Source organism: Dermacentor variabilis, chromosome 2 (genome assembly GCF_050947875.1).
Source record: "Dermacentor variabilis isolate Ectoservices chromosome 2, ASM5094787v1, whole genome shotgun sequence".
In the NCBI taxonomy this organism is placed as follows: Eukaryota; Metazoa; Arthropoda; class Arachnida; order Ixodida; family Ixodidae; genus Dermacentor; species Dermacentor variabilis.
The window spans coordinates 90,405,194-90,420,484 of NC_134569.1; the positions used below are offsets into that span (position 1 = coordinate 90,405,194).

At 45.4% G+C, this 15,291-nt stretch overlaps 1 protein-coding gene across 6 annotated transcripts in view; it reads left to right on the plus strand.

The window, feature by feature from the left end:
- Positions 1-15,291, plus strand: part of LOC142572267 (zinc finger MYND domain-containing protein 11) — a 106,133-nt gene that overhangs the window by 45,171 nt on the left and 45,671 nt on the right. For 4 of the 6 annotated variants that reach the window (XM_075681245.1, XM_075681243.1, XM_075681246.1 and 1 more), the window contains exons 2-4: positions 11,144-11,244; positions 12,084-12,269; positions 14,972-15,118. In XM_075681245.1, the coding sequence (XP_075537360.1) occupies positions 11,158-11,244; positions 12,084-12,269; positions 14,972-15,118 (420 nt within the window). In that variant the 5' untranslated portion in view covers positions 11,144-11,157. Of the gene's footprint in view, positions 1-5,816; positions 5,891-11,143; positions 11,245-12,083; positions 12,270-14,971; positions 15,119-15,291 lie in introns of those variants that run through there. The other 2 variants (XM_075681241.1, XM_075681244.1) reach the window with 1 other exon arrangement.

Below are 15,291 nucleotides of genomic sequence, written 5' to 3' on the forward strand. Positions count from 1 at the left end.
CCAGGTCAGGTGGATGCACATTTTGAGACGTCGCTGATGCTTGATCCTTGTCGGATGAAAAATGATGCGGATAAGTGTATGCAGGGAGAAGAACGACAGATATTTAATGCCCTCTTTGTCACAGTGGTGCATACCCATCTCGGGGGGGATTGGCAAGAACGAGCACATTTACAGTGCAGCCCGAGAACTTAGGGGTAGGCTTGAATCGTAAGACATTTCGAAGGAAGCGTTGAAAATTATGCGCTATTCCATTTCCACGGCTTTGAGCGACGAAACGAGCCGTCGCTCGAACAGATCGCTCGTTCTTCTCGCTCGAACGCTCGTTTCTGGAAATCTACAATTCGTCGCTCGTCGCCCGGAAATGCTACTGTGAGCGACTAGCCAATAGCGCGAAGCCAAAACAGGAAGTACGTCAGTCGAGTACTACCGATTGTCGCTCGAAACGAGCAAGCGACAAAATTTTTATATGCGCAAGGCTAAGAACCTACTGCAACACTTTGAGAAATATTTTATGTTGCTCATTACAGGGGGTAATATACATCATCATAAATAAATAAATAAATAAATAAATAAATAAATAAATAAATCTTCTCAAATGTCTCTTGTTGAGACATTACATGAGAGAGTGGGTGGTTAATGGCAAATAAAGATACTACAAGTTACAATTGAATGTTTTGTGAATTCGAATGCAAGTGGGTCGGTGATAGTGGCAGCTTCGGTGGGCAGGCCTTTCCATACTCTTTCTGTGCGCAGGAAAAAAGAATGATTGCTGAACAGTCACGGTATGGGCTTGTGGGGGATACACTATGTTAGAGTGACTGGTGCTGGCAATGCGACGAGCTCTTCTTATGTACGGTTTCTCAAAAGACAAAGAATGGAAAAAAATTATTAAAAAGGTTAAGACGTACTATTCTACGGCTTGAGGCTAGATCGGGTAAGCTTATTTGGGCTTTTAGTGCTGAGATGCTTGAATTTTACGAATAATTAGACAGAATGAATCGTGTTTCGCGGTTCTGAACCGATTCGAGGGCGTTAATATGGTTATTGTGGGGGGGGGGGGGGGGGTCAAAAATAGCATTGGCATACTCGAGCTTGTTGCGCACAAATGTTTGGAAAGCAAGTTGTTTAATTGAGGAAGGAGCGAGAAAAAGGTTACGGCGTAGATAACTTAGAGCGCGATTAGCAGAATTTATCATGTGGTTAACATGACAGGTCCAAGTTAAGTCACGCGAGATATACAGAGTAAGATGTTTGAATTAATTAGTTGTTGCACTAGCGTATACGAACTGCTGACGGTTAGTTAAGAACCCTCGAATCAAGCTTAGAACACACGGATGAGGGATAACTTGATTAAGAGACGACCATGGGGGACCTTATGGAACGCTTTTCCGAGATCTAAAAAAAATATTGTATCAGTCGGGATGCTGCGATCTAGGTTTAAGTGTAAGTCGTGCAAAAAAAAAAAAAAGAAAGAGCAAGTTGGGTGTCAGAGGAATAATTTTTGCGGAAACCGTGTTGACTTGGGTGAAAAGAATCGACGGATTTTAACATGCGAGTATAAAATATGTTACATTATTTTACAAGATACGCTTGTTATGGAAAGAGGGCGGTAGTTACTCGGTGACGATCGGCTTCCTTCCTTAAAGACTGGGATGACCTTGCCTACCTGCCAGTCATATGGAATTGACGCGCTGTTAAGTGGTTCCTGGAATATGAGAGATAGAAACAGGCTACACACATGTTTTAGCATTTTTAGCGCTTTGGCGTTGATACCGTCTACTGCCGTGGATGACGAGTTCTTCAACGATTAAATTACCTTGGCAATACTGATGGGATCTAATGTGATATTTTGCATAAGCGGATGCGCGATCGAAGTATGGTGGATCGGGCAAGCCGTCACGCCAGTTTCGCGTCGCGCCACTTTCGGCGCGTGTTTGTTGCCGTCAAACCGGCACCACCGGAGAGGCGTCGCTCAACGTGGTCGCTCGCGAGGGGTACGTCGTACTTGTAGGCGACGAGCGAACGCGATAGCGCTCTCCATCGCTTCGCTTGTCGCCGTCGGTCGCGCGAAAGATCGCTTGCATGTGGTTTATACTTTACTGTCTGATTACGCACGGCAGAGGTGCGCGCACTGGCACTATTAACGCGTCAGCGTTAAGGACCCCGTGTCGCCGAAAACCCGGTGTCGGCGTCCGCGGCCGAGAAAATCATCCCGGACCACGCATATTCTATACGGCACTGAAGTAGTTGTTCTACCACTGAAGTTGGTCACACCTTGTTTTACGGTCTTTACAATGTTATTCCTCGGAATTTTGAGAATGGCAGCCCACAAACAAGTGCCATGAAGAAAAAAAAAGAACAACAGCGCACGTCTTTTACGTTAAACAAAACAAAAATTCAGAGCTCTTCCCAATATGGGGGGGGGGGGGTGGGGCATGTGAAGATGGAAGATCAGCGAAGCTGTATTAGTCGATAGCTATATTAAGTTCTATAATGTGGTTATGCTGTATTGGTTGAGTGGCTATGATTTTGGGCTGCTAAGCACGAGGTCGCGGGATCGAATCCCGGCCACGGCGGCCGCATTTCGATGGGGGCGAAGTGCGAAAACACCCGTGTACTTAGATTTAGGTGCACGTTAAAGGACCCAAAATGGTCGAAATTTCCGGAGTCTCCCCCACTACGGCGTGCCTCATAACCAGAAAGGGGCTTTGGCACGTGAAACGCGATAGTTTAAACTTTTATATTGGTTGAATAAAGGCACGAACACGTAACTTCGTTGTTTGTTTCGACCTTTTTTTGTATGATCATGATTACACACACACAGTTTGGATATGATGGCTAGTTTGGGCAACAGCATTCATCGCTCCGGCGCATTGTTTGTTCGGTCTTTCTTTCTTGTTTTTTTTCTTTTCCTTATTTCTTTATTTTCTTTAAATTTCTTCTGTTTCTCATCTTTTTACTTTTATTATTATTATTTTACTTTATGCCTATACGCTAATGTTACGACACGCGTCGTCATAATAGATTCAAGGGCGCGTTACAGGTCCCCGAGCCCACAGGGGTATGCGCCATTGAGCTTGGACCATTTCTGCACTATCACCAGGATCGGCGCTCATGATGATTTGTTTTTGTCAACATCTAGGGGGGGAGGGCACATTTCCCCCGCCCAGATCCTAGCCATATGCAGATTCGCCGTAATAACAGGATATCGGCCCACGCAAGAGGCCGCGTTTCTGCCAGAAAGCTCGCCTTCGTGCGTAGATTTCGCCGCCAGCGTTTCCCGGTAAACATTACGATTACACAAGCTGCAGTTGCCCGGAAGCGTGAGATGGTGTGGGGGGGGGGGGGGCAGTCAGGGATCTTTAAACGATCTCGCGTTCCGCTCTTAAAGGCGACGCTTACGTGTCCTCCAAAAAAAAAAAATTTTTTTTTTTTTTTTTGGAAGTCAACATGCGGCGCCTATGCAGGCCGGTGTTCCAGTTACTGTAGGCCGGTGCGCATGTAATATGTTTGTGTGAGTGTGTATGCCATCCGATTTACCGACAAACGTAAAACCGTGGTGGACTAGAAAGATTCACCCGAACAAATAAATAAAGGATTCATTGGCGATTTAGCGGTGAATGCGAAAAAGCGATGCGTGTAAAACTCCCCAGGAATATTTTTATCTAGTGTGTAGTTTCTTCGCAAATCGTTTTCGACTGCGCGAGATTTCCGTAGACTCCCATACATTTATAACTTGTCAGGCAATTTAAAACGAGCTTTTTTTTTTCTTTTCGCGACGAAAAACAATGTCGCTCATTTCGTGTGAAATCAATTTCGTAGGGACACTTAAATGGTGGCCTTCTTGATAAGTTATTCGTAAAAAAACGACCCTTTCCCGCAGAACTTGCACATGTTTCCGTTCCCGGCCGTTTATGTGAACTAGTTGTTGCTTGCCTTCGCACGTAGTACGTGTTGTCGGAAAATAAGGCTGAACCTGACCCCCTACTGGCCACGACTTATGTTCACATCAAGCGTGTCCACTAGGAGATTTCGTATGAGCTCGGCGACGCTGGTCTGCCGATTCGTCTATACCTGCTTGGGCAACGACCCGACCAGCGTGTCACATCGGTTCCTCCCCGTGTTCGTGGCCCAGGCTTGCACATACTTGCGTCGCAAGCCGAATGGTTGGCCCTGCTTCGGTGTCTGAGCGTTTACGCCGACGCGGGGATAGTCTGATCGCGTGCCTGTGGTTTTCCGGTGGTTCCTCGCTGTGCAACGTCGGAGCACGTGACCTTTGAGCACTCAGCCTTTCTTGCAACAACACACCTAGCTCCTGAGAGAGCATCGTTCTGCCTTGGAGTGGAGTCAGTGCAATGTGTGGCGAGCCGTTTGTGCTTGTTTCCCGGTACGCTTTAATCGCTGCGCACATTTTATCCCGGTATGCCAGCGCAACTTCGGTCGTCAATTGCAGCGTATTCATTTGTATCTTCACTGCAGCGTGCGAATTCGGCATCCGCTTGTGTTGCTGTCGCACCCGTTATCTTTTTCAGAAGAGCGTGCGCTAGCTGAGCGCGGGTGGCGCGAAAAATTACCGTGACGTGGCTGCGCTTTACCTTGGAGCGATGCTTCCGCTCGATTCAACTGTACACTCACTCCACAGCTTCAATTTCATCGCGCTCCCTCCTTTCCTTCACGCTTTTCTTTGCTTTCTTTCTTTTTTTTTTTTTTGAAGTGGATGCAATTGGCGATCATTTCAGTCCGATTGCAACTATCGCGAAACACGAGTTTCTCCGAAGGTGTACGTCGCATGAGAGCGCATCCACACTATGGTGGCTATCCACACCACTGCGGAAAAGGAAGCGCGCAGCGTCCGCGCCGTGATTGTGATTGGTGCATGCGCATCTTTGACTCGAGTGACCGCCTACACGCACTGCGTGCCTGTCGGTTCATCGACCGCCGCCGTTCGGCGTCGTTGATGCCTTCGTGGCAATCTTAGTGTATGATGACCTCGAATCGTTGGACGGCTGAACGATGGCATACACTCTAAAACAAAATAAAATAAAATAAAGTTTCATGGTTATATTGCGCTTAGTCTTACAGTGACGATATTAAGTGAAGGACGTCCAGGACGTGGACGTACGTAGCGCAAGTACGTCCACCTCCTGTCCTTCACTTAATATCGTCTCTGTAAAACTAAGCGCATATAACTATGAACGTTCACCAACTAGCCCCCTTCATTGCTTTACTAAAAAATCAAGTTTGCACCCTTTCGGACATATCTCAATTGTCCCCTAACAATAACCTCCATGCGCGGCGTGCGTGGTATCAGAGAGCGACACATTGCGTTCTTGACAGGAAACAAGAGTGCGCCGAATTAAAAAATAATAATAAAAATAAAAAAAGGAAACGCAACCAAGACGGATGACGATCTTAATATTTGTGGACAAGCTACGCCCCAGAGGGCGTAAATACTTATTGTAGAGTGCGGGGGGAACTGGTCCAGCCAGCGCGGTTAGCGCGGTCAGTGATATACGTACTATGCACGTACCTCATTCAACGATACTCCGCGACTTCCGGTTTACGGCAGCGCCATGTTGGGGAACCTACAAGCCCATAGAGACCTACGCGCGCGCCTTTAGTGTACTAGAATAATTATTCAAGTACACTATACGCGCGCCTGTTGATAAGGTACCCCAAGATGACGGAAGGTAGCGGAAGCAGACGACAGCAGCGGATAGAACGTCACGTGCGTACTATGTATATGCGCCAACAGGCGCCAACGTTGGTCCGTGGTTTTCGCCGCATACGTACTACCTACGTACAAACTCCACTGCTGGTGTCCGACTTGTGTTCGCTATGGGGCAGACCTGGCCGTTGCCCCCTTCGTACGCCCGCCGTAGAGCTACAGGTGACGCGACAGTTCGTGTAGTGAAATTTCAGTTCAGACGTCGCGCCGGTCTTAAATGCGGATCCAAGGTTTGTGAAAGGAGCGCAAGACGTGGACCCTTTCGCGAGAAAGCATAGGGCATGCCCACCCATCGCCAACAACGGCTAATTGGCCTTCACGTTTTTTTTTATTATTATTGTTTGAAGTAGAAACTTCTGTGCCCTTACCTGCACGATGCCCGCGACAGCGTAAGCCCCGGTAAAGCGCCCGCGTGCTGGCCTGGCCTGTCGGGTAACTGAATATCTCGAACTTGCAATTTATCAGTGGTATCTATTACTTCTAGTAACTTGTTCAAGCGTCGCGAAAGGTTCCATAAGTTTGTCCTGTTGAATCCACTGTGTTTTTGTACGTGGCACAATTAAGTGACTATGTCTGAGAAGTGCAGTGTAGATACAGTAACAAAGAAAACGTACTTTTCTATTAAATTAAGTTGAAACTTCAGCAAACTTGAAATTTGTATTATGACTATTCAGCTTTGCATTTGTGCAATACCATTGCCCATAGGAGTCGACTACGGCGGGGCTCTGGGGCCCGAGCCCCCTCCGAACTTTAGCGGGGGGGGGGGGGAGGGTGAGCCCCCCCCTGGCGATGCCGAAGCCTACCCCCTCCCCCCACCTAACGTGTCATTGCCAGAGTTTTGTCAACCACATCATTTCAGGTTACTTTTCACCTGGCTCGACCTTTTCACTTAAAATTTTATTGTGGCTAATAGCTTACTGCATCATTATGCGGGCATGCACAGCTTTTAATTCATACTTTCGCTATATTTCTGCAAATCCTGACAACAGGAGGACACGCACATTAGAAGCACTAGTGGCGGCTGCCTCATCCGTATTTTCTCACTTCAGCATTGTTTTAAATTTCCACTGTAAACAACTTGCACACACGCAATATATTAGATATACACACAGGACAAAGTTTATATTTTTTAAAGAGATGGAGATAGCCACTTAATAATTATTTCTAAAGGTATGGATAGCCTATACCTAGATAATGTATATGTTGCTGTATGTTCACCATGCTTCAAATTGCTTTGCGTGCTTTTTTGACCATGAAAGAAACCTATAGACTTCAGTGACCCAGCAGTCTTCTATCAATGGTGTGTGAAATGCACGTGAATGTTGTGTGTCTCAGTACTGCTTCTCTTTTCAGTAAGCAATGCTAACGACTCGGAAAAAAAAAAACATTTCTAATAATTTACGACATTTATTAGGGATGGAAACATCGTCAGTTGCGTGCAAAGGTCATAAATATATACAGTGTATCCCAATTAACTATCATTCACCAAGATTTAAAAAAAAGAGCGAGGAGTTACTCGGAAGACAACCTAGTGCATATTGTTTACAGTACAGTGCAGTAGCTGCAGGTACTTTTTCGTTGCTGAGATTTAATTAGACAATTGTGATTCATTATCTAACTCTAGACATACTATCCTAATGATCAAAGTGTTAATGAGGCATTTAAAGGCACATCCAAGGGATGTCTTACTGTGGTGTTTTCATAAACTAATTGTACTAATTCTATACTAATTGTTTTTCCGACTGATACATAAACCCCACGAAATATGGAGAATACCACGTGACTGCTGCTCCCACCCTGATCGTAAAACAGTGCCCTCGAACAGGCTCCCTCCGAGTTATCCAGAACGAAATAAAGGAAATAAATAAAAACATTGTGATCAAGCTGGTGCCTTATCTGCCGCACCCCGGCCGAAGTAACATTTCGCCTTTGGTGTTAGTTGGAAACAAGCTGTGATAGCTTTTGTCTTAGCGTAGATAATGTGCACGGATGGTCTTTTTTTTTTTTCCACAAGACCTATCGCCACAAAAGCAAATTGACAACATCAGTGCAAAGTTTTAAAGGTGCATTTTGTTTCGTCCCAGTTGCCATGTGTTTCTCTAATCAGCAGAAGGTAAACATGATCCTTGCCTTGGTATCTGCAAATGGCAACAAGAGGAAGGCCACAAATATATATGTCAGTCATGGAAGTGTGGCGGTAGACCAAACGCATCGACTATCATCAGAAATAATGAAAACCTGAGACAAACCGGCAGCTTCAAGCAATAGCCGGGGAGGACTCCATCTTTGATTCCTAGCCTACGCCTGGATGTTCTAGCATTTATGGCCTAAAACCCTCATGCTAGCGTGCAGGATGTGGCCGCCGAGGTACCGATTTCCAAGTCATCAGTTTGGAGGATTCCAAATGGCGACCTTTCGCCCGTACCACCTTAAGCAGCACCAATCCTTAGAAGAAGATCTGTAGAATCATCTAGGTTTTTCGAATTGGGTCCTCACAAAAATCGATGAGTTGCCGGACTTTTTGAACAACATCACGTGCACAGATGAAGCCAATTTTTGCAGAAACGCCTAGGTAAATTTGCGTAATGCACACTATTGGAGGGACTCCTATCTACAGTGGGTAAAGCGCAATTGGCACCAGTACCACTGGTCACTCAATGTGTGGTTTGGAATTTACGCCGGTGCTACAATCAGTCCAATCTACTTCGATCACACACTGACTGAACAGCGTTATGTGGACGAAATCCTTGAAGGAGTGGTGGATGAGCTTCTCAGCAAAGTCCCGCTGTCACGTCTTCCACTTCTGTGGCATCGGCAAGATGGGGCTCCAGCACACAGCAGCAGCTGGGCACAAAACTGGCTGGACGGGACTTTTCATGCACAATAGATCGGAAGGCACAGGCCTGTAAATTGGCTGGCTCGGTCACCTCTCGCCGCTCGATTTCTTTCTTTGGGGTTATGTGAAAGATTGTGCTTACATAATTGAGACGGACACCAGATTAGTTCAAGGCAAGGATAACGGATGTCTGCCGTAGAATTCTGGCATTGGTCATCAAGAAAGCCACTGAAAATGTGATAAAACTGACACAGTACTGCGTGGCTGCTAAGGGAGATCTATTCAAACATGTCCTCTTGGCTGGTGTTCAGCGGCACTTACAAATTCATAGATAATAAGGGCACACTTAAATCTGTTTTTATGCAAGATTGCCAATTCGGCTCATTTAGAAGTAGTATGCTTACTTGCACCAGTGTTGCCGTTTCTCTCCACATTGGTCGCTTCCCGGTCTGTTTTTTTTCACTTTTATTTTTTTGGCATGAACCTGTTTTAGGAGCACGTATACACTTTCATGAAAAATGAAATGGTCACTTTAATTTGGCCTTGGTCCGAAGCAAGTTTCTGGCTCGAAATATAGCTTTGCATGCACCCTTTTGATACGGTGTGAGGTGTGAGCAATGCCGGGATTTTGAAACATTCTATGCCTATACATTGCTTTTCTCATTTTGTGCATCGTCAGAGCGGCACTTCGACCGTGTTATCAAGGGGCTTTTGTTATCAATGTGATTAGTCACCTTTGAGAGACGGAAAATAAGTGTGACGTAGAAATGAGAGGAAGGAATTGCTGCGAAGCCACGAAACCTGCTGTGGGTGCTTCTTCCATACCATTATCAAGTTGACGCGCCATCTCTTTGGATTTACGAAATGCAATGCATAGTAAAATATTTAGCGTGCACAATTGACAAGGACACACGAGCGCGCTAAATATTTTACTATGAATTCGTAGCTACTCGCCCAACTATCAGTTCTGCTGCAAAGGCAATACAGTTGCTTTCAATCAGCTTATTTGAAGGCGCTGCTTTATCGTGCGGGTGGGGGCGCACTAAATGGTATTTTTCATACTTGAGGTTTCTTTGCCAGTCGGAAAAAATTGTATGCAATTAGTATGTCACTGAAAACACCGCATGTAGATGTCAATTTAGGGTGCCTACAAATGCCTCATTGACACTGAAAATTAAGACAGTACTTCTCGTGTTTGATAATTGCAATTACTGAATTAAATCTCAATAACGAAAGAATTACTGGTGGCTACTCCCCTGTACTGGAAACAGTATGCACTAGGTTTTCTTCGAGCAACGCAACTGCTCTTTCTTCAAGTCTTGGTGCGTGATAATTGGGGGAACACTGTATAATTCACTCAATAACCGAAATGAGGCCAAGCTGGATTCACTTGAAGTCAGAATCAACAGCGGTCATGCGCAGCAGCGCTTCTACTCGAACTCCCAAAAGAAAAGGAGAGAGAGAGAAGCTGCAGCTTCACCGGAAAGGCGAAGCAGTACTGGTGATAGCCAAGTATGTGACAATTACACGACGGAAGATTACACCACGGAGAGGATTCAGGCTGTGACATTGAACTGTCTCCTACTATGAAGTCTTGTATATACTCGTATGACATCGTCACTTCAGTGCTCGATTCTTCGAGGTCACACAAAGTTTCTTCAAGTGCAAGACACACACACACAAATGCACGCACACACACACGCGCACACACGCACACTCACATGGGGTTCGGAAAGCGTGCCCCCCCCCAGATAAATGAAAACTCTCCGCTTATGCCATTGCCCATAGTAAAGTATGACCTGTACAGCACTCACGGAATTAAATGCGACATTGAAGCTTCAAGTAGTACACTCCATATGTGCAATTGCTCAAGCACCCCATGTCATATAAAAATGCATTTGCTCGCTAAATGTGATGCAGACTTTGATGTAAGTGTGCATGCAAAAATTGTGCCGTTGCACACGAACTGCAGATGGTAGAAACATAAGTAAATGCAAGTTAGCCCTAAAGTGATGCACTTCATCCCATGAGCACTGTACAGTAAGCCAAGAATGAAACAGTCAATACCTTGTACTGTATATGCAATTATGAGAATGTAGTGTTTCCGTGTGGTTTTCGTACCTTAGGTGCTTGTGCCCTGCACCTCTCCACACTTGTTTCTCAGTCGACACTGTGATGATCTCGCGAAATTCACTGAGACTAATGATCTCAGATCTCGGGCATATCGGAACTCTCTGAAACCTTTATAATGTTCCTCTGTCAAAATTATAAAACAGTAATCCAGTGAAAATTTACACTGGACAAAGCAAGGTACACAGGACAAATGCCGATATCTGGATTGGCATTTATCCTGTGTATTTCACCATGTCCCTTCTAGTTTGGACAGTAAAACCATGTTTCCTGATACTTGTAACCAACTGGCTCACCTTAATGTCTTGAATTTCCCCTATCGAAAGTTTGTCATGTGCGGCCTTGACGTCGAACACTGCACTTTTGACTTACTGTGTGTGCCACTACATAGTGTGCACTGCTGGTTAACATCGTGTAAATGTGCTCATATCCTCTCCTGTCATTTGCAGAAGTGGGCCCCAACATGGCTACCTGCAAGCGCAGGCTGTCGTGTCCGCAGACAGTGCAGCATCTGTGGGACGCCATCGACTCCATACGACAGCAGAAGCAGGTATGTGGCTCCTTTAGCCTGAGCAGAGGCCTCCAATGCTGTGTGCTATGGAAGAGACAAGGAGTCAATAGGACTGAGGCTCTCCCTCTTTTTGAAACTCGTAAAAAGTTGCCAAGTTCAACTTATGGCCCTTATGATAGGGCCGGAATGCCAGAACACCTGCATGTGAACACTTTGGCACGCATTACAGAGTCCAGCATAGTTGAGATTCATAGGGAGCACATACTCTTCTAATAGAAGACGCCTCTTGCAGACCATGCCTGAATCTTGTATATAAAATCCTAAGGAAGGAATGAAACAATCCATCACTGTCACTCGGTCGCTTCCACAAACGGCCATTGTTTCCAGTCTCTCTCTCCTCTAGCCCCTGTCTATCTTATATAAACTTTCTTTGTGTGTGTGTGTGTGTGTGTGTGTGTTTTTTTTGTCCGTGTAATTACTCTAAGGCTAGTTGGGACTAGCGGAAAATTGAGGAGCATAACACCTTTCCAGAAAGGAAATTTTAAAATATGTAGAAAAAAAGGTCTCTTTAGATAGGGACAATTAATAATGACATCTTGTTTGTGTAATTTTTATACGAAATGCTACAACAAACCATACTCTTCTCTGAGGCACGCCAGAACTTTTGTGTTATAGCAGCGCTCTCCTTTCTTTTACATTGTTGCTGTTTAAACAGCATAGCCAAGTGATGTCCAGGTTGCCTTTAATGTGGGCAGCCTCTCTTGCCCATACTAGCAGGGACAGGCAACCATGAGCACCGCTGGCTCTTGTGCATGTAGGTCACCCTGAAGACTGCATGCAGCCATGCTCATACTTTTCCTTTCAATGCTGGGACCCAGGTGAGCAACCTGGACCGTGTGGCCAACTACATGCGGCGCAAGCACCAGCTAAGCGAAGCTGACACAGAACGCCAGCTTGGGTTTGCCGTACGAGACGGCCTGCTGGCCTCCAAGAAGAAGATGGGCTCCAAGGGTTCTAAAGTGGGCGTCGAGCAGGAGGCCTTTCAGCTCCCTCATGAACCAGTGGTGTGTTCCTTTATCACATTCTTGTTTGTGTGCATGTGTTGCAGCTTCTGGCAGGAAGCATCCTACTCTATTTCAAACTTGCTTGTAGTGCTAAAGAAACTGTTCAGTAAGTAGATAGGAGCCAGGAACAAGTGCATTGACAGACTAGACGAGACCTTCGAGCTTTTCACATACAAGTGAACATTATTGACTTGCCCTTTAAAGTGGTACTCACCGTGTTTGATGCTGCATATTCGTTGTGGTCTAGTTCGGCCTGTTGCAGAAGTTGTTTGTGTTAGATGTCGTCTGGCATAGGATAATTCAGGACATGCATAACTGTGGCTGCGTAACCTACTGTGTATCTTTTCTTATTCTTTCCTGGCTTGCTGTCAGTGCCCCCTGGCATCTGATCAGATGTGGGTGCTGCACCCTTTTTTAAATTATGAGAGTTCTGCAGCTCTTGCACTAAAAGTAGTGTTGTACATGTGCTGGCTAGCTGAAGGTAAATGCTGCTTTAGCAACTATAGACCAATGAAATGTGACACATTGTTATTACGAATTTCTGTTTTAAAATATTTATTATCAAATTGTACTGAAGCTCGTGCTCATGGCACAGGCACTAGAGACTCAAAATATCAAAAGTAGAGAAGGGGCACCATGAAGCGGCAAACCTTATGCTACATGCGCCCCAGTGACACGGGCCAACCACTGACGGCTGAAAACTGCTGCGTCGCCATTATGGAATCTTTATTGGCCTCTATGAATCCCATTTGGACGGCTGCTTTAGCAGCAGTTAGACGGAGAAAAATGCATAGTCTTCCGTATCTAGGCAAACAGATTTTTAGAAGAAAAAGTCCCCAGATTGCTCTCTGGGGACTTTTGGATCGGGCAAACGTGAGAAAGAAGCTCTTGTGGTGTTTTGGGCATGAACCGTACATGCCATGCCGCAAACATTGCAGCCATGACCAAAGTTGCCGCCATGTACTGTAGACTGGCACAAAACCATAACATTGGTTTCTGACAAAGCAGTGCTGGTTAAGCCTAGCGGCAAAACTTAAGCAGTGCCGCCAGCAGAGTTGCCGGTGACAAGCCGTCACGGGAAGCTCACCAGCAATGTATTCTGATTTGTAGGCCTTATTGGTGATTGAGCGTGAGATCAGACATGCACGGGCCATAGTAGCTGAGTGCAGATCCAAGTGCAGTCCCCTCCTTGCCCGAAAAAATCTGCCGGCAGTGTACACATTTTGGTTGTTGGCTTGGCTGAATTAGATTGCATCGGCACACTGATGTGCCGATCCCGCACAATAGCACTGATCGCATGGTTTCGTATTCATGGCGGTGCAGAACACTTGTATGTATGTTGTTGTTCTCATGCCTCGTATCGGCACAGCAAGGTGTTGATGGGCCATCAAAATCCACAGAAGACCCTTGCTGCCCCGTCATAGGCAGGCCACTTGCATTGCTTTCACACAGACCTGATCCCGATTTTTTCTGCAGCAACATCGGCGAATATTTATAACGTTTATCGGATATAACAAAAGTATTTTCACGTCCTACACAACTTCGTTACGACAAGGTTTGACTGTACCACGACTGTAAGTTCCAAATCTCTTTCCATTGTTCAAAATTCTGGCCTGAAAAAACAGGCACGCAAAGCACAACGACAGTGGCAGGCACAGTCATTTATTGCTGGAATCTGATGTCCCAGTCAAGTGCTTCGGCTATTCATACACGATTCATGGTACATTCCAGCATAGTCGTTGGTTCTCACGTACATTCTAGAATGTGCACCACTATTCACATTGTGCACTCAATCAGGTTAGCAAAATTCTTTCGCTACGGGATGGGTGACAACATTCAGGAAAGTTCCGACACATGTAGCTGCGTCTTGCGCCGAGCGATAACATTACAAACAGCGGTTAGCTAGTGAAATATAGTCACTGGAAAGAAGATGCGCAATGTATGCATGTCAATATGCACTAGTTTCTAGTGTTCATTTTGGTGTCAGCACACAGAATGCGAAATTAATTGTGCTAAGCTGTGCTATATATCAATCTTAAAAACATGTTACAGGTGACTGAAGAAAGCCGATAATGATGTGATAACTTTATTTGGAATCTGGCGATTGGAGGCCCGGGCCTGGGGCCGCCTAGATGGCCACTGGGAGCTGCTGCTCCCCGAGCACTGCAACATTTTTCATTGTCAAGTTATGCTGGCCTTTTACAAGTTTGCATAAAAGAATATCTGTTCTGTTGAAAATAAAGGCATGCTTCACACCACACAGGATATAGCTAATCCTGGAAAGCTGGAATGATGAAAGCTGCTGGCTGTCCACTTGAGTCATGAGGAATCATCTGCATTATAGCTGAATTGCTGTACTGAAGAGCTTTTTGAAAGTTTTCTTCTTTAGTTTACTATGTCATTTAAATGCTACATATAAGAGTGTTCGTTATTAACAAACTGGACACTTGTCTGGGTGACCTCCCTGCCTTTCCTCTCCTTGCTTTCTCTCTCAAGTTGAAACATTGTGGTAGCATGCCGAAGTTCTATTATTTCCCCCAAAACATGCCAGATGTTATGGTTAATGTTTGGTTGTCATTTTTCGCTACCATAGTCTTTAGGCCAGTAGTGTGCGTTGCAACTGAAATTGGCTCCTAGAGTCCTCAAGAAAAGTTTCAATAAATACAACTGAAGTAATATTGTATTTTTCTTGCCCTTGGTAGAAGAGAGACGACCACGACTGGTACTGCTTTGAGTGTCACAGGGGTGGTGATGTGCTTCTGTGTACCACGTGCCACCGAGTGTACCACGTAGTGTGCGTCAAGGAAGACCTCTCCAACGAAGACAACTTTGTCTGCACAGTCTGCTGTGTGAGTGGATGACGTCTTATTGCAGCATGGCTGCATGCCGGAGCTATTTATTTTCAGAGATGCTGCTTTTGGCACACGGTTCATTAGCCTAAGGCAATCCAAGTGATAGGACAAGAGTTTTCTGCATGGTCTTTACATGGCTGTTAGATAGACCCTAATGCATTGACAGAGAT